This window comes from Larimichthys crocea, unplaced genomic scaffold, assembly GCF_000972845.2.
Source record: "Larimichthys crocea isolate SSNF unplaced genomic scaffold, L_crocea_2.0 scaffold268, whole genome shotgun sequence".
Classification (NCBI taxonomy): Eukaryota; Metazoa; Chordata; class Actinopteri; family Sciaenidae; genus Larimichthys; species Larimichthys crocea.
This window is the reverse complement of record NW_020853535.1, coordinates 464923-485766: the sequence shown is the minus strand read 5'-3', so window position 1 is coordinate 485766 and position 20844 is coordinate 464923. Positions and strand designations below refer to the sequence as shown.

Genomic DNA, 20844 nt, shown 5'->3' with positions numbered 1-20844 from the left:
TGCTTCTTTTCCCCCACTCATCATCTTGGCTCAGAATCTTCAAATAATGAACAGGAAAAGGTTTTACATAAATCCAAGGGGAACTTTATTGTGGGTACATTTTACAACAGAAAGTTTAACACTGGTTTGAAAAAGAGGCTTAAAACGTTTTTGTGCTAGAACAAGTTACATTTTCTTTTAACAGCAGTGATTTTATTTGAAAAACAAGACGGCTGCAGGTTCTCTGGCATGTATCAGCAGTGTACAGACAGGAGCCACACTGAGTTCTACAACCATTCATCAGTCATTGAAATTTAGCTTAGACATCGTTGAGTATTTAGTGTTGCGTCTTTACAGAATTTAGGTATACATCGCTGGGTTTTCCTGACAAACTTTAGTTACATGAAGGAGGATGAATGAGCATTATGAATCGCGTTGTGAAATTTTATGAAAGTTTCATAGATACAGAAGACAACTAAGCTACTGCTGAACCTACTTAAACATGAGTTTGGGTAGAGCTTCACCTATGAGAAAGGTCAGCAAATACCCAAGTAGGCGATGCTTCACTAACAGCACAGGGCTGTACATTATATTTTTAGACACGTTGGAACAGGAGTACTATTAAAAATAAAGAACAGTGACAGCTATGCAAAGCAGTAGCTCTTGCAGACCAGACGTGACCTACACAGCTACATGCAGAGTGATAGGGCAGTGGTCGCTTCCCATCGCCTTGTTGCGGATCTTGCTGTCACACAGGCCTGGCAGCAGACTAGACGACAGCACAAAGTAATCGAGCCTCCAGCCCACGTTCTTACTGCGGGAGTTCATCATGTAGGTCCAGAAGGTATAGGCGTTGGCCTGGTCGGGGTAGAGCTCACGGAAGCTGTCCACGAAACCTGCCTCCAGCAGCTGGCTGAAGCCCTCGCGCTCCTCGGGGGTGAAGCCAGCGTTTTTCTTGTTCCCCTTGGGGTTCTTTAGGTCAATCTCCTGGTGTGCGACATTGAGATCGCCGCACAGCACCAGGGGCTTTTGCATGTCCAGCTCGCTCAGGTATGCCCGGAAGTCCACGTCCCAGGTTTTGCGGTAATCCAGGCGCACAAGGCCTTTACTGGCGTTTGGCACGTAAGTGGTCACCAGGTAGAAGTTGGGGAACTCGGCAGTGATGACACGACCCTCCTTGTCATGCTCTTCTTTGCCTGGAGGGTTGGTAACAGATTCAAGATGTTTAGTGTGTTAACAACGGATATGAAAGGTAACAGTGAGGTAGAATCGCAGCATTGTATATTTCTTTGCCATGTACAAAAATATGTAACTGACAATTTGTCTTTAAAGTTTGTTAAATCTGTCTGTGTGGGAGCAGTTGCTAAGCAACCATTGGAGACTCAAGGAAGTTACCACATAAAATGTGTAGCTATTCTTAAAAAATAAATAAATAAATAAATAAATAAATAAATTGGCACTCACCAATGCCATAGGTGACTTTCAGGGGTTCGGTCTTGCAGAGCATGGCCACACCGCTGTAGCCCTCCTTCTCGTCTGACGTGGCCCAGTACTTGTAAGGGTACTCAGGCATAGAGGTGATGTCAGCAGGGAGGGCTTTCTCTGAACACTTGGTCTCCTGCAGGCACAAAACATCTGGAGACTCCTCACGCACCCACTGGGAGGACAAACAACCATTAACACCAGTGTCAGCAAAACTTTGCAAACAATATTGCTTTAATTTCTCCATTTTAGTGCAAACTCACATCCAGGCCCTTCTTTTTCACCCAGGCCCTCAGTCCGTCCACATTCCAGGAGGTGATCTTCATGTTGGCACTGCGCCCATCTTTGCTGGTCAATTTGTCAGGAGGATCCTCATACAACACTGGGGCCTCTGGTTCCTTGGTCTTCTTTCCTTTCTTTGCAGAAGCTGTGAGTTGAAGAAAGATAATAGGTCATAAAAGTGACAGGTCACACGTTTTAGTGTTTGCAGAAATTCTTTAATATGTAGCAAACCATATGGATTTGAATGTGTTAGTGTGCGGTGTAGTACCAGAACTCGTGTCATTTTCCCCGTCTCCAGACGCCTCCTCTGCGTTCTTGCCTCTCTTCATACTTGAACTCGCTCTGACTGCAAACACACCTCGCAGACACACAACACGCACACACAACAGCACACGCTCCGCTGGAAAAACAGAAGAAAAATTTGAGAGATGTGTTCATTCAAACTCATGTGTCAAATATATGAGCATTATGAGAATTCACTGTGGTCCTCAACTGTGCCATCAAGGTCAGAGTAAGTGCAAGTTTTTACTGCAGTGCTGAAACAACGGTTGATTTGTTAATTACTATAGTTAGATTAAAAAAAAAAAAAAAAAAAAAAAGTACCAAAAATGACAACCCTTGTTAAATGATAAATGAATTGGACATGTGTGGTTTCCAGCTCCTTAAATGAGGATTTGTTGCTTTTCCTGTTTTCTATAATTGTAAATAGAGTTTATTTTTGGTTTGTGCCATTTTGTATAAATAATTTGAGGTCACCTTTGGTTCTAGTTAGTTAAAAAAAATATATATATATTTTCCTGCATTTCATAGTCAATGGATCTCTAGAGTTACAGTTGCAGAGTGACTCAGAGAAACAATGCCGTTTAATTAGTTAGAGTCTGACCCATATATACACACACACACACACACACACACACATTCATGCTTTTAATTTTAAAACAATTCAAGACACATACAGTAACACAAAGAAACATTTAATAGGGAGGTACTGATCAGGAAATGCTGCAGGTAAAACAATAAATTTGTACAGTAACTGCTCTCAGATTGGGCATACTGTGACATTTCTATTCTGCATTTATTGTTGTCAGCCCACATATACCAATATCGGTTGATTGATATATATATATAGTCTAAAACTGGCAGTTAAAAAAAACAAACAAAAAAAACTCTGTTGTATGAGCAATTACTTTCACGAACACCAACTTGAGTATCTTCAAACAGGCTACTCTCCAAACTAAAGTGTGCCAACACTCATCTCAACGCATGGCAGCACCTGTATCGACTCCATCGGATGTTGGCTGAACTACAACTTCTTCCTCCTTGTAAATTCAGTTCCGAAATACCTCGTGTTACAACATACGTCGGTTTTACGCGTACATATTAGTTCTAGAAATGGTGCTCGTCAGCCGGACACAGTTTGAGTTTTCTTTTAAGGCGGAAATATGTCTTTCTAATAAAGGGGAAGCACGCTGAATATTTATTATGTGAGGAGCGTACAGCCGTGCACGCTTTATGTAAAATACAAATTAATTCTTGACCTGTTGGATGCAAAAATTACAAGCTCCCGCGTAGAAAACATAAAACCAGCAACGGCATAGAGCATTAAGTTGCTTTTACGTGTTACGTCGAGTTTAATAGCAAGCTAAAGCTAGCGTGTCCTCCGTAACAAAGAGCACAGAGGCAGCAGCAGCAGACGGCCTGCACTCACAATGAATGGAGAACAACTAGCCAGCTACTAATTAGCTTCCTGCACAGCTCAATTTGATTAATCAATAAATGCAAATCAAAAAACACTATCGCCATTTCAAGTAGTTAACACGTTTCAGGAAAAGGAGATGCAAATGATCTTACTTGCACTTTCACAACAGGATGCAACGACAAATACGCGCTCCTTCCTTCACGCGCACCCAAACACAGACACACAGCACAGATCTGACCACGTGAAGGCCGCCTAAACGTCTGCCTGATTAAAAAAAAAGAAAAAAATCCTGCATTGTATTCCTTAATGTATTAAAACATTGGCAGACATATAGAACACTAGGCTATAAAGCGTATTCCTTTATCGTGACATTCCGCTCAGGTAAACTGTAATTTACACGAACCTTGTTGGTGAGGCTCACTCACGGTGGGCGGTGTTTGTGACCCCGAGGTTGATGGAGTAGTTTAGTTGCAGCAGTTAGCCGAGCCAGTCAAAGTGTTAGTTTAAAAGTTTAACCACCAGCAGGTTTAATACTGGATTAATGTGAGCCACCGAAGGCAGGTGAAAAGCAAGGTATACTGATTTTGTTACTCGGCGCTGCGGTCATTTAAGATAGTTGTACCAAGACGACGTGCTGTCATTGCTAGCATAGCGGCTACATAACTAAACAGGCGTTTTGGTTTTACTAAATACATTTACATTAGACAAACATATACATGTACTGACAGCATTTCTGATGGAGTATCTTATCATATTTACAAGGTCCCTTTAAAAATATGAAATATAAAAGTACAGTTAAAAAGTTCCCATACTTATTACCATATAAGTCCTTTCTTGAAATATATAATAGTAAATAAATAAGCGATACTAGATTTGGATGAAGTGTAAAATAAAATTCTATACATTTAATTTCTCTCAGTATTTCGTAATAAACTTTATTCGACATGAATTAGCGGGTAAACACAGGTGTTTCCAATGATGCTAATTAAGGTCATATTCCATTCAGCTCACACAGAGTCAGGGTGCTGCATGTTTCCTCACTGAAAAGTCTCTGCTGCACTAAATGAACGGGACCTTAATTAGTATCATTGCAAACACCTGTGCAGACCCTGCTATTTCATGTCAAAACGGCTGCTCTGTTTTGACATACAGATTTCACCTCAGCTGTTCAATATCACACATAATTAGAAGAATGAAAAGAAATACGTTTAAAGGAATAATGTGTACGTGATTCCCTGTATTAAATCTTAAAATGACCCTGTTTTATATTTTCAGATTAGGCAAACATGCTAAATGTGAATACTATCTTCTTGACAACAATACTACAGCCAGTGCATTCTCCTTGTAAAAGCTTTATCTTCCAGTCCAGAAGCTGTCCTTTAAGTTTTGACACTGACCGTGTCAACTCTCCGGGTTGTCAACACTGAAACAAATTTGACACAAACAGAGCATGCTGCAGCCATGAGAGCATGTGGAGTGGATGAGCGGATGCATGTTTTACTCATGCTAAAACACAAGATGCATTTGAAGGATAAAGACAGCTTAGAGCAGAAGGACCCAGAGTGCCCATTCTATATTTCATTTGAAAATCATTTCAAGTGAATCAAAACATGGAAAATAAAGCCATGAACTTTGTATTTTAGATTATTAGATTATGTTTTCTGCAGGTCCACTTGGTTTCCTCTATAAATCAAAAAAATATCTCCACCATAATTATCCCTGTCTTATTAATTGTATGGAAACTGAAAGATTCTTCTTTGACAGAGATCCTGACCCACAGTTCTTTGTGGAAAGTGACAAAGTTATTGTGAAAGTCACAGACTCGGTTCTCACTGAGGGAGTGTTTGTTTTCTGTTGAACATAATTTCTCTCAAACAGAAAGTAACAAACACAAAGACTGGCTGCAGTACTGTTCTTTAAACGCTGGATGTCAGTGTTACATATAAAGTTTCATTTTGTTCCTTGTATTTCAGTCTTTAGTTTGATCTGTCCTGTCTTCATGTCTATTAAATTATCAAAGAGATATAAAAAGTTCTGTTACTTCTGTGTTAGTTTCAGTGAGGTTCATTTTCTGCATATGTTTAAATCAGTGTTTTTCAGGACAGGAGGTGGACACATTAAAAATTATAAATGAGCTGACATAGAATTGAGACAGGAAATTGAAATGATATTTATTTCAGGTATTTAACTGACAGCGACACATATGTTGAGGTTTCTTAATCTTCTGAACTGTGGTCCATTTTGGTCTCTTTGGCAAGAAGGTCTGAAGCGACAGTGAGTCGGGATGCCGTTCATTTGTTGTCCAGTTTTTGTCGAGGAATGACCTGAGGAATGTGGAGATTAAATTCTGCAAATAAAAAAGTATAGATTAACAACAGTGACAGCTTCAAAATCAAACCTAAACCTGAGCATGAAAACATCCCAGGTTCTATTTCATGTAACACACATTAAAGTTTTAAGTAGAAACATGGCAGAGCCATTACACATTATATTTTATTCTAGACGTGGGGTGCGGTTGAATAGTAAATTTTGCTTAGGAACCTTCCTAATTGAGTGAAATGACCCGGAACTATTAACATAGCCACCATGATAAGGGCTGTTCTCAAACTATTAAGTAATTATTTATTTAGTTATTATCTCGTTTAGCATAGGATACACCGGACAGAGTCGTCTTCTCCTAACTCCTTATGAACTCTCCTTTACATCTTTCCTTGACCTCATGATGTTTTCCATCAAGGTCAAGGAATAGTGGTTAGGAAAGGACTTAGGAGCTAATTTTTTTTGACTACTCGACAATACCTCAGGTCTAAAGACAAAGATGAAACTCAATTGTGTGTTGCTATTAAAGAACATACCTACGTCTCAGCTCCTCATCCAAGCTTTGCCTCCATTCTCCTTCATTGTCAACAGAGAATTCTGCGTGTCTGCACATATGAAGTTGTTTTAATATTTCTTTAGTATTAGCAGTAAAACATTTGAGCTGTAATCACTGCTATGAAGACAAATGATCCTACCTGTGTTTCTTTGTGTAATGTCTCTGGTTGCCTGCTCTCCATGTAGATCCAGTCTTCTCCTCTTCCTGTCTGGAGAAAGGCTCACAGGCCTTCTGCATAAAGATTAAAAAGTTGTTTGAATCTTCACAATCTTAACGCCAACAGTAAATTATGAGTACAGCGAAGCGATATAACACTTACCTTTTGATACCAGCTGGATCAACAGCCTCCCATTTCCTTTTATTGGAAAGTCTTTGATTGGACCAGGCTAGATTTTGTGCTTTCTCACTAATTGTGAGTCTGGACATGGCCTCCTCTATATTACACTAATGAGAGAATATGTGGTTACATGATTAGATCATGTCTTGATTTTTCCTTAGAAAACAAGAAATATAAATCTGAATATCACTTAAAGATCCCCTTCACTTAAAATGTGTTTATGTCCTCACAGTCAAATGTACTAGATTACTCGATTTGATGTGTGACAAGTTTGAAAGACAATCACTGTCTAGGAAATGCCACTGTGGACTTGTCATTAGAGAGTTTGGAATAGCATAGTGAAAGTTTAGGCAGCCAACATTGTATAGTGTGCAGTTATTGGATGTAAAGTGCACTCTGGATCTTCATTCCACCATCTACTACTTTGTAATAGTAACTGCCACATCATAGAAGATATCACATGTTTAACAACCACCCCAATCCAAAAACAGATAAAGGCATGTACCACTTTTGTAGGTGAGCAGTTGATAAAGATCATTTTGAGCAACACAATACTGCTGACATGGTCATCAAAACATCATCATCCTACCCAGGTCTCTAAGTGAGTCTCAGTACTATGAAGCCTGTTAAAACCAGACTGGAACTGTTACAAACACTATTATTGTTAATAGAATAAATCAATTGAGATGAGATGACTTTCTTCAGAACCTTAGATAGAAAAGCTATCTAAAGAGGGCGACAAAAATAATATATCACAAAACAATGAAATTCTGAGGTTTTATTATAAATGGCCAAACCTTCACACACTCCTATCAGTAATGATAAGTCTCTTAAAGTGTGCTTCCATTCCATTTATTCCATTATATTCTCTGATTGGGTGATGTCCCATATGCTTATATTCCTAACAAGTTACATCTATGTCAACCCTGTCATCACATAGGAAAGCTGCAGTTTAGCAGTCCTGTAGGGCGGTGGATCACAGGGTGGAAAATGAGATATATTTTCTAATAATTTTACACAAATTATTACATTCATTATACTCATATTAGAACAATAGATGTAAGATATCATCTGAGTTAGCACAATAAACTTGAGAACAAATGTATTTTAAAAATTCTGTGAAATAACCTATAAATAACCCTATAACCTATAAATAACCCTATAGCCACAAATGTGTTTTCCTGTAATATGTACTACTAAACTAAAAATGACTAAAAACTAGTTTATAAAAACTTTGAATAAAAATAAAAAAAAATCAGTGGATCTGTGCTCAGCTGAGCTCTTATTTAAGAGGTGTAAAATAAGACTTCTCTCCAACTCATTCATCCTTGGTCCTCCCTGTCATCTTAAATTGAACTAAACAAATTCTTTTTACAAGTTAGTAAAAAGCCTTTATGTTATTTTTTAGAAACAAATGGAGGCCAAATACAATATAGTATTGTTTGAAAGTTTCAAAGTACAACTGAGCAGCAGTTTATAATAACTTTTACCTGTTGAAAAAGGACTTGAGTCACTTTCAAGTGTATCAATAAATATCTTACCATGTGGTCACTCTGCCTCTGCATGGTGTAGAAAATAATTCCAAATAGATGAGTTAAAAAATAGTTGTACACCGTCTTAATGTCCCTTATGTCTATCTTATGGCTCTTTGCATCTGCACTGAGTGTGAGGTTATATCTGTCGCCAAGTGAGAGACACACTTCCCATCTTGAACCTGTAGGAGGAGTTAGGAGCCTGGAAGGGAACTCCTCCTCTCTTTCTCATTTTGCAGTTTATGGCTGATTATGTTCAGTGTCAAGAACACAGAAAGAGGAAGAGACACATACAGTATGTGGTTAAGACACATCACATAACACACACACAACCCACACCTTTTTTGATGTTTTCACATAGCTGTCAACCCTGTTATCACGGGGTAACTGTCTCTTTAAAAAGCAAACTGTTGCCTTTGTAGCTCATTCTTTGTTTGTACACATCCACCCTGTCATAGTGAAATATTAATTAATACAATTACTTTGCAGAGAATCCAAATATATGAGTAAAACACATTCACCTTCAACAATCAGTCGCTTTTTGACTGAGCAGCAGTTTATGATTATGTAGCATATATTTATATTTTTACCTGTTGAGAAAAGACTTTCTGCAGTATTAAATAATACCAACTCTTTCTTTATTTTTTATCTCTTTTTATCAAACTCTTTAGTATTTCAACTGTCATTCCCCTCATTAGAAATGTAAACTATTTTAAACAAATATAAATAAAAACAAAAACAAACACGTCCACCCTGTCATAGTGAAATATTAATACAAATTGAATACAAATTTGAATATTAATATTCAAAATATAAAATTGTTACATTTGTTAAACTTTTAACAATGATTTACTTTGCTAAGTCAAGATATTTAATGTGTTCCTTCCGTGACATAGAATCTTGGTTTCAGTCTTGTAGACACAATCTGGACACAACTGTTTGGGGAACTGCACTTTGGCACTTTCTGTACTGGCTTCACTTGACTGCACCTTGCTGTTATCTCTCCTAGAAACAGCTACCATGACTATAGTTATTGGATTTGAGGGCAGTGCCAATAAGATCGGCATAGGAATCATCAGAGATGGCGATGTGCTCTCTAATCCTAGACGGACCTACATTACCCCTCCTGGTCAAGGCAAGTAACACTTCTGCTAAAGCAGTAATGTAACCTTCAACTCACAATAAAGGCTAACAGTTTTGCATGTGAAGTTGACAGTACGTTATTTTATCCATCAGGATTCATGCCGAGCGACACCGCCAGGCACCACCGTGCTGTCATACTGACCGTCCTCAAGGAAGCTCTGGAGCAAGCTGGACTCAAGCCTGCAGACATCGACTGTGTGGCATACACCAAAGGTAATACAAGGTCCTGACTCTGCCAATGTTAAGACAAATGAAATCCATGTCAGCCACAGAAAGGCTGCCGACTTGTCGACTATGTGTGTGTGAACAATACCTTTCCTCATGACATGAGTCTATGATGTATGTAGAACATTACACTGGAAGAAGCTGTAGTTTTAAACTTCAAACTTTGTGGCCGTACTTTTCAGCAAACATACAGCATATACAGTATAGAACACAATTTTTTTAAAAGTGGTAATAATTTTGGACCGACAAAACTACCAGCTGCTAATATTTAGTGCTGCAGTTCAATTTGACAGTTTCCACAGCCACAGTTGTTTAAGATTATAGGCATTTTTCTTTCATGTTCATCCTGATAAAAAAAAACCCTCTGAAACAGCAATTCAAAGAAGAATTTCATCACCACTGAAATTCTTTAGCATTCATGGGTCTGCAACATAGGGTCATTCAGTCGGCCTTTTTAACACAGGCAGACACAAAAAACAACATTTATATATATTATTATAACCACACTGTCATAGTGCTAACTCAAGGTCAATCATGTGTTCATTAAATGCGAATGTTAATCTAAAATATCCACCCTGTCGCTGTCCACCCTGTCGCTGTCCACCCTGTCGCTGTCCATCCTGTCACTGTCCACCCTGTCGCTGTCCACCCTGTCACCAAGCCTTCCATGATTCACTCATAGTGTATTTGAAGAGGAAGTTGATGTGATATAATAGGCTTCATTTTGAAAACAATTATTTATATTATTATAACCACACTGTTATAGTGCTAACCTAAGGTCAATTATGTGTTTATTAAATGCTAATGTTAATCTAAAATGTCCACCCTGGCACTGTCCACCCTGTTATGTCCACCATGTCATTGCCCACCTTCTGAAATGGAGGTACTGCTGCAGGAAGTGAACAGCACATATGACTTAGGACTCAGCAGACATATTTGTAGCATGAGTAGTGGATGTAAAATAATAATCAGAATGTACAATATTTATTTATGTTACATTTTATCTAAAGCTGTAGCTGTACAACCATAGAACCACTGTGTTATTTTTGTGAAGTGTTGTAGTTGATAGTTGATTGTTAAGTCTCATTCCCAGGTTTTCAAACGCAGATGAGACTAAGCAATCTGTCTCAGCTCAACTTTTTATTGACATGTGGTGGATTCTTGTGAATGTTGTCAGGAGCTCTGTGAGGAGCCGGAGGAAGCTGATTTATTTATTTTTTCCCCCACAAATTAACTGTCTTGTGTACTACTGTCAGGATGTAGTGAAAGTTTCAACATATATGACAAACAGTTATGTTTATAAAAGTCACTGATTATTAGATGACATGGTTGTCACTTAACATAATGGTGTCCATATTTATAAGTAAGAACAGTTTATAATTTTAAAAGATCATAACGCTTTGTGAAATAATGAAAATAACTGATGGACACTTAAATGTGCTCGAGTGTGCGTAGATTCTGTTCTTACCTAACAACAAATCCCAAAAAAGAAAACATTGTGAATGTCAGAATCTCCATAAGAAGAATGGTGAAGGATAGTGAAGGAGGCCCAGTATTTTGTTTGATTTTTTTCTTCAATAATGTGACAAACAGTCCCTCTCTCTGTTTTTCTTCTTCTCTTCAGGTCCCGGTATGGGTGCCCCTTTGGTGACGGTGGCTCTGGTTGCTCGTACAGTCGCACAGCTTTGGGGGAAGCCACTTCTTGGTGTCAACCACTGTATTGGGCACATTGAGATGGGCCGACTCATCACCAAAGCCAACAACCCCACCGTGCTTTATGTCAGTGGAGGGAACACACAGGTTGGTAGCCTGCATGATTCTTAGGTTTTTGGGGCTTTGTGTGTTCTTTGTTTCTCTTTGAAACAGAGCTTCTGCACTGTGTGAATTATTATTAGGCATGAATGCAAATCGACTCTTGTCCATGTCTTCCTGTGCAGGTTATTGCATACTCGGAGCGGCGGTACAGAATATTTGGGGAAACCATCGACATCGCAGTTGGCAACTGTTTGGACAGGTTTGCTCGAGTTATAAAGGTGTGTGTCCTCATTAGAGCAGCTATTTTCCTTTTACTGTATATGATCGACGTGTGTGAACACTTTGTCTCTCCACTTAGATTTCCAATGACCCCAGTCCAGGTTACAACATAGAGCAGATGGCCAAAAAGTGAGTGAAAGCACTGAGCAGCTTCACTGACCTGTTTGTTTTTACATGACTTAACATTTGACTGTACTTTGCTTCCTGTCTGTGCTGTTAGAGGGACTCAGTACGTGGAGCTGCCGTATACAGTAAAAGGAATGGACGTCTCGTTTTCTGGGATTTTATCCTACATCGAGGTGAATGGAAGAAGAAGAAGCTATCATTTTGTGCCAGAATACTCATAATATATCAGGCATCTTTAAATTTGAGAAGAAGGGAATTATAGAGGAAATTACAGTGCCAGAGCCGAGAGATGGACAGAGCCGGGTAACGAATTTAGTGGGAAACATCCTACTCTTTGTTCGAAAAAAAAGAAAAGTTCAGCGTAGAAACTCTTCAAGAGTCTGACTTGATAACCATGAGCTCATCCTCAGCGTGGCGGTACTTGGCAGCCTGTTCTTTTACAAGAAACCGGTCCTTCCCCCATGCCAGCTTTGTTATTTGTGGTTTGCGAACTGGAAACTGGCTCTACAGTTACTGCTCCATGGAGCTTTGGCGACCCCTAGTGGGGGTTGGTGTTACACATTAGCCCACATTAGCAGTCAGGTCGTTTTTATGTTGAGAGTTTTACAGTGTGCTGATAAGTTTCACTTTAATGACATCATCAGAGTTGCCGTCATGAAATCCGGCGTCCCGTTGACATTAAGACGGTGTCATTTCACTGCTGTGTGTAAATGCCAAAATGTGAGCATGTATGTACATGCATAATATAAAGCCAGTGTTGTTATTGTGACAGTATTTGTCAGATTTTTTTTTTTAGTTATAACCTCATTGGGGCAGTATGCTGATGTTAATTTTAATAAGCCATTAACACGTTTAATTTATATTACAGTATATGTTTAATTTAGTTTGTTACACTGACTTCTGTATCTTGTTATGCAGCCATATTAAAACAGCCTAATGGGGAACACACACCATATCTTGAGCCAACTCTAAACCACCTAATTCTCTGGAGATCCTATTACAGTAGCCTAAATAATGAAATAATTATTGCATTGAGACATGTCCAGGGTGTACGCCGCCTCTCACCATAAGTCAGCTGGGATCGGCTCCAGCCACCCCGCAACCCTGAAGAAGATAAGCGTTTACACAGAATGGATGGATGGATGGATGGATGGATGTTACCTTTTAAAAAGGAAAATCAAAGCAATTTTTTCTCCCACAGGAAGTTTCTCATAAGATGCTGAGCTCTGGTCAGTGTGCAGCAGAAGACCTGTGTTTCTCTCTGCAGGTAAGACCCAACACTTCAGTCAGTCTGTTCATGTAATGCTGCCCAACATCCTTACCGTCATGACATGACATGACATGACATGACATGACATGACATAACATGATATAACTAATCAGTTAATCAGCTAATTGTCACATAAGGTTAAATGTTGTCAGCATTGCCTAGCACTGACACCTCCCTCCCTGCAGGAGACGGTGTTCTCCATGCTGGTGGAGATCACAGAGAGGGCCATGGCTCACTGTGGCTCCCAAGAGGTCCTTATCGTCGGGGGCGTTGGCTGTAAGTTACATCAGTGATGGATCCTTGAAGGAAACGTCCGTCTAAAATATTTAAACCCTGTTAAAACACAATGTGATGGTTTTCTGTTGTTCATGTTGGTTGGTGTGTTTCTCATTGTTTAGTGCCCAAATGTCCATATATTACTACAATTACCATTTTACAAGTTCTCCAGTCATACAGGGACAAATGTAGCACACATTGTTGTATTGTAAACTGTCTGTGCAGTTATTGAATGTGTGTAAGTGAGTCTAAAGGGTTTAAAGGAACAGGTTGCTTGTTTTTATTCTGTAAAAGGAAGAAATGAGTTTCCACCAGAATACAAATATTGTCATTGCTGGGTGTGATCTTTAGACTGTGCAGAGGAGCTGCAACAACACCAAATATGCCTCCTGTATTTGTATGTGGAAAACCAAAGAAAATATTTAAGAGGTTAGATCATTTTCCAATGGAGAAATACCAGCAATTCCATAAATAAAGATAAAATAAAGAATATAGTCAATCTTTGGGAATTCATAAATTCATATTAAACCTTTCGGTGAAATAAAATGTCCCTAACATTTTCTGTACCTCTTCAATGAATCACTGAAATCTGCCTTATAGGTTCATCATATCATTACTAAAACCCCCGCTAGGATCTCATAGGATAAGGACACCGTGAAGACCTGAACACATACTATGTTCACAGAGCCTTGACACTGTTAGCATTAGAATGGTACGCCGTTAAAAAGTGCCTTTTAAGTATGTACGATGGTTATAAATGCAAAAGACAGAATTGTAGAAAAATGTACTAAAAAACTCTCTGATGCAATTTTAAATATATCCCAAAAATATCCATAAAATACTATAATAGTAATAGAAAGTGGGTCCCTTAGGACCCTGGGGAAAAGTGTTGGGAGCCACAGCTATGGAGAACATGAGTCTTGTTTCCTCTACAGGTAACCTGCGTCTGCAGGAGATGATGGGGGTGATGTGCAAGGAGAGAGGAGCCAAGCTGTTTGCCACAGATGAACGGTAAACCTTTTGCTCCAAACTCACTTTCATTGACATTAAAATCACAATAGACGGGTTCTGATTAACAACACAAATCAGGACTGTGACACACACCTAACAAACACTACCAGTCCCGTGATGGTTTTTAGAGGCTCTTCCAGTGTGACAGGAGGAAGGTTCTATGAAGGAAGAAGACATAGTTCCCAGCTAATGGAGCTGCCAGGGGACATCAGAAAGCATTACATACCTCTTACCAGTGATTGTACCCATAGTACAGATGATTATTTTTAAGTTAAGAATTTTATTTTAATGAACTGCTCTCAATATTGTCAACATTAAGGTGTTGTTGGATGGTAATGTAGTGTTAAATACAGTGAGAAATATAACCACACTCTACAGTACAGTGTGTCTGATTGGTAGTAAATGGGCTGAACATGAAGTTAACACTCAGGGCAACATATGTTCATATGAAACCTTCATATAAATGTGTGGAACTTATGGGCACATGTAACGTGAAACACTTTCACAGATTCTGCATAGACAACGGAGCAATGATCGCTCAAGCTGGCTGGGAGATGTTTAGGTCTGGTCAGGTGACGGAGCTTGAGGACTCGTGGATTACACAAAGGTAGAGTTTACAATACTGGTTCTTTTCACTAATCTGGATCTTGTCTCTGCTAGAAAGAAGTGACACTCTTAAAAACCTAAACTGGCTGTTTGTGGTTTAATGATACAGCATGTTGGTCCACAAAATTGGATCAAAAGTGATTTAAAGGTCCCCCTGCTTAAAGACTTTACTGCTATGGGCATTTGGGGAATAGAAAAGTTCCCTGGATGTAGGGGAAACTTGAATATTGCATCCATGTTGACATGAACATTTCTCCTGCTGTAGGTACAGAACAGACGAGGTGGAGGTGACATGGAGAGACTGACTGAGCAGCATCTTGGTGCTGGTTGACAGCTTTTTTTTTTGGTCTTTCCTGGTATTACAGTTTAAAGCTGTACACGGCAATTTCTGTCTTTGGCAGCTGCAGTGATAGGTAGTTAGATTTTGAAATTTGGAGTAAAAAAATTCTGAAAGTTCAGTGATTGATGGTGAGATCAGCTGTTCCTGACTGGATTGCCGCTGATGAGGAGCAACTGTTGATTTGGTGACAAAGCTGTTTATATTCTGTTTAACATCGTATGGTGGTTATCAAGCACTTGTTAATGTGAATGAACTGAATAAATAAAAAGGACTAAGATGTAACTCGTCAAGTTTATTCATTTTTATTAAGCAATACTGTTCACTTACATTCCTCCTCTTTCTCCAGTGTAAATTTTTTTTATTCAATAAATTCTTTTCAAAAATCAACATACTGAACATGGTGAGATCCCTTATGGATTCATGAGAAATATTCACCCAATTAGGGAACTGAATAAAAACAAAATAAGGAACACAGCATCACGACGTGACGGGGTAAAGGGTGAATTCTACTGTGCCTTTGACTACACCCCTCTGTAAACTGAAGACACGGATACACACGTCCTCTGCATACATTAACCATAAAACTCAAGCAGGTACAAGACAGACATTCTTCTGTTTGTAGGGGGTTAAATAAATCACTCTGGTGAGGGCTTCTTGCACACAGGGATTGGTCACAACAGATTTTTTAAACAAAGTGCTTGATTTACCGCTCACTTTACAGAGGACACAAAAAAAGTTTGATAAAACTGTAGCTTTCAAAAAGGGGGGAAATTAAATTACAGCTCCTCAGAGATTGTTTCTTTTTTTTTTTTTTTTTAAAAAAAGAAAAAAAAAAAAAACCCAACAAAGACCAGCTCTACACATACAAGCTAAAATGGTAATGAGAGGCAATGAAAACAGGTCTGATTAATTAAGGCAGGCTTTCTGTAAGGCGTTAAAAAAGTCCATTGCTGTAAGATCTCAAAGGAGTTAGTCCAAAGTGTCTCAGTGTGGCTTTGCGTGAAGACATCATCCTGAGTGCAGTGTGTGAGAACGGGACTCAAAAATGTGTCCATCTTTACATGTTTTAATGTGCATGTAGGTGTGTGTTGTGTATGTGTTTTTATATATTTAGTTATGCTTTGGGCTTCTCACACTGCTAGGCTGGGTGCTCCTGGTTGTCCTTGTACCAGACAACCTTTTTTGGAACTGCAAAACAAGAAAAGAACAAAATGTCAGGAAGACCGCTGAAAACATACACAATACATGTGTTAGATCAATCATAAATACATGAGTAATCATAAATAAACTCCTGTTTGGCTGTCTACTGGACAGATGCAGGGTTTTAGTTTATTCTTATGGTGGCTGACTCATTTAGACACTAGCAATGAATGACTAAACAACTAACGTAACTGAACCTGTAAGTGTTCTCACAAGTGACAGAACTAACAATTCAAGTGGTTTCCAAAATAACTGCAAATCATTGTTAAAAATGTTAACATTTCAAATCATGTTTTTTTCCTGAGGTGGTGTAATAGCACAGTCCGGTTCTGAGTCAACGTACCTTTTTTCTGTTTGTTACAAATCACATTCCATTCTGAGAAGAAAGAGGAAAGAAAAATACCATTAGATAAATGCATCAACTTTTCAAATTAAAAATAGAGCAATGTCTTTAAAGCTCCTCGCAGTCTCACCTCTACTGTGATAGTTCAAAGCTTCCACTAGATGGCGACAGCTAAGCAGCAGCTTCCCGTTGCTCTCATCCACCTCTGGGCGTGTGGGAGCGGTGATGAAGGTAGGGAGTGGAATGGGCGTTTCTTCAGGAGGCCGGACTGTAAGAACTGTCTCAAACTGTAGGTCTGAGTGTTCAGCGTCTGTGGGTTGGGGGAGGGCGTTGGCGGCGGGGCGAGTGCTGGAGCCCTCTGTGACCGGCCTCGCCTCACTTATGAAACTGAGACCCCACTGGTTCTGTAGCAGCACGCCGATGGCGGGGCGGTCCTCCTCCAGGGCTCCGCTTGCTGCTCCCGCCTTCACCTTGGAGGCGTAGCTTACGGCGGGCTGCAGCTTGGCGGGGCTGTCCTGCACCGGGAAGGCGGGTGGGGGCTTGAGCAGTGACAGACTGTCCTCCACCCACCTCTCCTTTTGGTTAACCTTTTGAGCCCGCTCACTTACTCGGATGACCCCCTTCTGGCTTTCTCTGCGGAGGCTGCGGCCTTTGTGCGACTGGCCCTTGCGCTCTTTTTCCCGGCGGAAGCTGAAGGCGTGCGTGTGGCCAGGTGCGATCAGGTCGCCTTCGGGTGAAAGCTGTCTGGGCTGTTGGTCACCACCAGAGATGCAGCCTCCACCTCCACCACCTCCACAGTTGCCTGAGCCGGGAGACAAGCGGCGGTTGCGAATGTGTGGCTCAGAGTTGGTGGCTGAAACAAGGACTGCTGGGTCGCACAGGGTATCGGACTCACACACAGTGTTGCTGGCTTCCCATGTACCTGAAAGACAGGTGTTGACACGCTGTTTGAACTCACTCATATCTATGCATCATATAAAACAATCACAGCTGGAGAATAATAATATTTGGGCTACGCTTTAAGAAACCCTGTTCTGTCAAACACATAAATCCTGTCACTGTCCTGCTCTCATTTCCAAACATGTGTCACTCCAAGATTCCTCACTTGGCCTTGGCTCATAAAGGATCTTTGCACTCGGCTGTTTTTATAAGCACACATCAGGGCCGGGTGACACTTTTTCATGTGACTTCACCGTGCATGAACAACAGTTGCCTGTACTGCTGCGTATAGCCAAGATGGGCCGAAAAGAACAAGATGACGTCAAGTTAAATTAAGAGAAAGGATCAGCTGGAGCCAAACATCTCGTGTGGGGTGTGGGTTCTGCTGACTAATGACAAACCGCAAAGCCAAAACTGTTGAGTCAGAGTGTGGACGCTGAAAGAAGTGTTAGATTGATCAATTAGTCAATTGACAGACAATTATTCTCCAGCTATTTTGATAAGCCAGCTCCAGCATGTGCATCTACAAAAACTACAAACAATATTTAATCCAGGCTGATCAAATGAGACAATTTGCCGAGTGTCTTTGTTTATAAATATAATTATTACTGGACTTTGTTATGCTTTGAGGTGTTGATTGGACAAAATACGAAGCATAAAAATTCTCCTGGGCCTCTCCAGGTTTGCTGACATTTTACACACTAAATGATCAACAGCAACAGAAAGATCTGAAGTACTAAAAATAATTGAGTTAATGATTAAAGAAAATGTAGAATCACTGGACTAACGCGTCTTACTGGCTGCAGGCTGTCACAGCTCTCACCGTGCATGTCTTATACACAATCTGTGTGTTAACCAGTCACACTTGATGGCTCATCGACGGTTGGTTCACTTAGTGTTTACGGGAAGATCAACTTATTAGCGCTAATTGAGTCATCTTCTGCCCACATGGCACATTACTGCTCAGCGTCTTTACAGCGGGGACAATAAACTCACAGGGTTTGTTTGCATGTATGAGGTGGAGCAGACGGAGGTAGCGCTCTCCATGATAAAGAAACACACACTCGGCCTGGACGGCGTGCCCGCTGCTAAGCGCCACATTTAAAAAAAAAACAAAAAAAAACGATGAGGTAACGTTAGTTTGCCGAGCCAGGCTGCCCGTCTCACACACCGCGGCAGAAATTTCGAGAAACTAGCGGACTGTACGGACTCAGCAGGCTCTGGGTGGAAGAGTGACTTAGCTACTTTTTTTTGCGTCTCCTCGGTTCGGACAACATGTTGTGCTTCGTGTGTGTGTGCGGCGCTGGCAGCTACAACCACGGCTAAGAGCCAGCACCGGCGTTAGCCAACTTTAATTAGCAGCGTCATGGCGCTGAGAGTCAAACTCGACGGTTTTATCCGTCTGTCGTCGATATAGTTCAACAATGTCACCGAGACGAAAGCTGTCGTCGCGGAGTCGGCTTTATTCCTCCGCCGTATCGTGACATTAACGGCTAGCTAGCTAGCTAGCGTGTTAGCCGAAGTCAAAGTTTCGTAACCCCCCATTCAAAGCTAGCGCCGCGGCTAGCGCCGCTGCTAACAGCGTCCGTCGGCAACACAGCGGGATAACAGCGCCGAGCGCGAGCAGCGTCAGCGTGCCGCGTCACAAAGTGGTTCAAACTCACCTGTTTTGATATGCATGTCTTTGCGTTCAGCGTGTGGCGGGAGTTAAACCGTTCAACAACTTTTTTTGTTTACAGCGTTCAGATAACGACGGCTCGCGGGATGAGTCTGTGTGGCCACCCGGAAGCGACACGAGAATGTGGGTGGGACAGGAAGTCCCCGTAGATAAGAGGTCCGGCGGGAAACTTGGGAGGGAATTTTAATATTTAACCGAGCATGTTTTTTTGTTTTTTAGAGTAACCCTTATGATCAGGAGCGCCGCCAGGAATTTTAGGCCCCATGACAAAAAAAAAAAAAAAAAAAAATCTAATTGGACCCCCTCTGCGCAGCTGTTGTCGCCACATCTCTAGGACCTAACTATCCCATCAAAAGCTTTACATAACTCTGAGGGCAAAGGCTTGCAACTGTTTTGCGTCTTGTAGTTCAATACTAGTACTAGCACAATATTTACAGCTGGTGATTTGTACATGCAAGTTTGCATACAGTATACAGTGCAGTTCACTATTTGATGCGAGATTAAAAGCCACCATAAAGATGTGATAAAGGCCATTTTTTTTACAGTATCAATGTATTTTTATTGTAAAATTTCAAAATGGAAAATTCTCTTAACATTAATAAGCGATTTAAAAAAAGGAAAGTAAACGAATTTAAAAGATTTTCAATCATAATAAATTAACATCATCCTCTCAAAACAATGACAATGAAAACAGCAGATTTTTGAACTTAGCTGCACATATGTCAACAATATTGTTTGGGGCCCCTGTCAGTCATGGGCCCTTGGAATTGTAACTTGTAATTTTTACCCCCTTATACGGCGCCACTGCTTATGATAACCCACGTGATAACCACATTGTAATAGTGAGCTATCTGGATGACTGACTTTAAAAGTCTGCATTATTATAAAGAAACAGGTATTGTTTTTTTTTTTAAGGAACACTGTAATATAATGATAAAAATAATATCGTATTGCGCCGAACCAACCTGTAATTAGTCTGTATTCTGCTGTTTTAATATGAACATGATATGTTTTCCTGCACTACACAGATGACTGAATGAGTTGTGAATCATCACAGAAATAAATAATGTAAGGAAAACCCACCTTGGATATTTAAGCAGTCCTCCATCAGTGCCACAGGTTGCTCAGTGGTACCATCTTTAAAATCTTTGGCCTGTGTGTCTTCTCCACCATCCCTCTTCTGCATTTTGTTCGCCCACCTCTTCACAGCTTTGTTTCTGATCATTTGTGTTTCGCTCTCCTCGTTTCCCTTCACCTCGTTAATGTCCTCCTTCTCCAGACCAGAGGCTTTGCTCTCTGCGTCGGCTTCTCTGCTCTCATCACTTACACGAATCTTCATTTTCTTTGGTTCCTCTGTGGACAGTTTGGCCTCTTTTCTGGTCCCGTTTCTCTCTGCAGCTCCCATTGTCCTTTCTTCCCTGCTCTGTCCTGCTCTTTGACTTTGCTTGGCTTTATCACTTTTCCCAC

The 20844-nt window shown here is 40.3% G+C and overlaps 3 protein-coding genes across 5 annotated transcripts; 1 reads left to right on the top strand and 2 right to left on the bottom strand.

The window, feature by feature from the left end:
- Positions 1–61: 61 nt before the first annotated feature.
- apex1 (APEX nuclease (multifunctional DNA repair enzyme) 1) lies at positions 62–3963 on the bottom strand. 3 transcript variants are annotated; one of them, XM_027275936.1, is made up of 6 exons: positions 3846–3962; positions 3595–3706; positions 2012–2143; positions 1725–1888; positions 1444–1636; positions 62–1175 (listed from the first exon to the last, which is right to left on the bottom strand). In XM_027275936.1, exons 3-6 carry the CDS (start codon positions 2070–2072, stop codon positions 661–663), a joined length of 933 nt encoding a protein of 310 aa, XP_027131737.1. In that variant the 5' UTR covers positions 2073–2143; positions 3595–3706; positions 3846–3962; the 3' UTR covers positions 62–660. The 3 variants fall into 3 exon arrangements, with proteins under 3 accessions (XP_027131737.1, XP_027131738.1, XP_010733842.1); XM_027275937.1 differs by lacking the exon at positions 3595–3706 and having other exon boundaries at positions 3846–3963; XM_010735540.3 differs by lacking the exon at positions 3846–3962 and having other exon boundaries at positions 3595–3785.
- On the top strand, positions 3878–16056 carry osgep (O-sialoglycoprotein endopeptidase). Its single transcript, XM_010735544.3, has 12 exons — positions 3878–4015; positions 9196–9321; positions 9423–9542; positions 11179–11354; positions 11492–11587; positions 11668–11717; positions 11809–11887; positions 12916–12981; positions 13170–13260; positions 14196–14271; positions 14780–14878; positions 15143–16056. Exons 2-12 carry the CDS (start codon positions 9207–9209, stop codon positions 15180–15182), a joined length of 1008 nt encoding a protein of 335 aa, XP_010733846.1. The 5' UTR covers positions 3878–4015; positions 9196–9206; the 3' UTR covers positions 15183–16056.
- Positions 15771–19520, bottom strand: si:ch211-214j24.10 (hypothetical protein). The gene is made up of 4 exons (XM_010735545.3): positions 19364–19520; positions 16891–17682; positions 16761–16793; positions 15771–16405 (listed from the first exon to the last, which is right to left on the bottom strand). The coding sequence occupies exons 1-4, from the start codon at positions 19377–19379 to the stop codon at positions 16356–16358; spliced, it is 891 nt and encodes a 296-aa protein (XP_010733847.1). The 5' UTR covers positions 19380–19520; the 3' UTR covers positions 15771–16355.
- Between the last annotated feature and the right edge of the window lie 1324 nt (positions 19521–20844).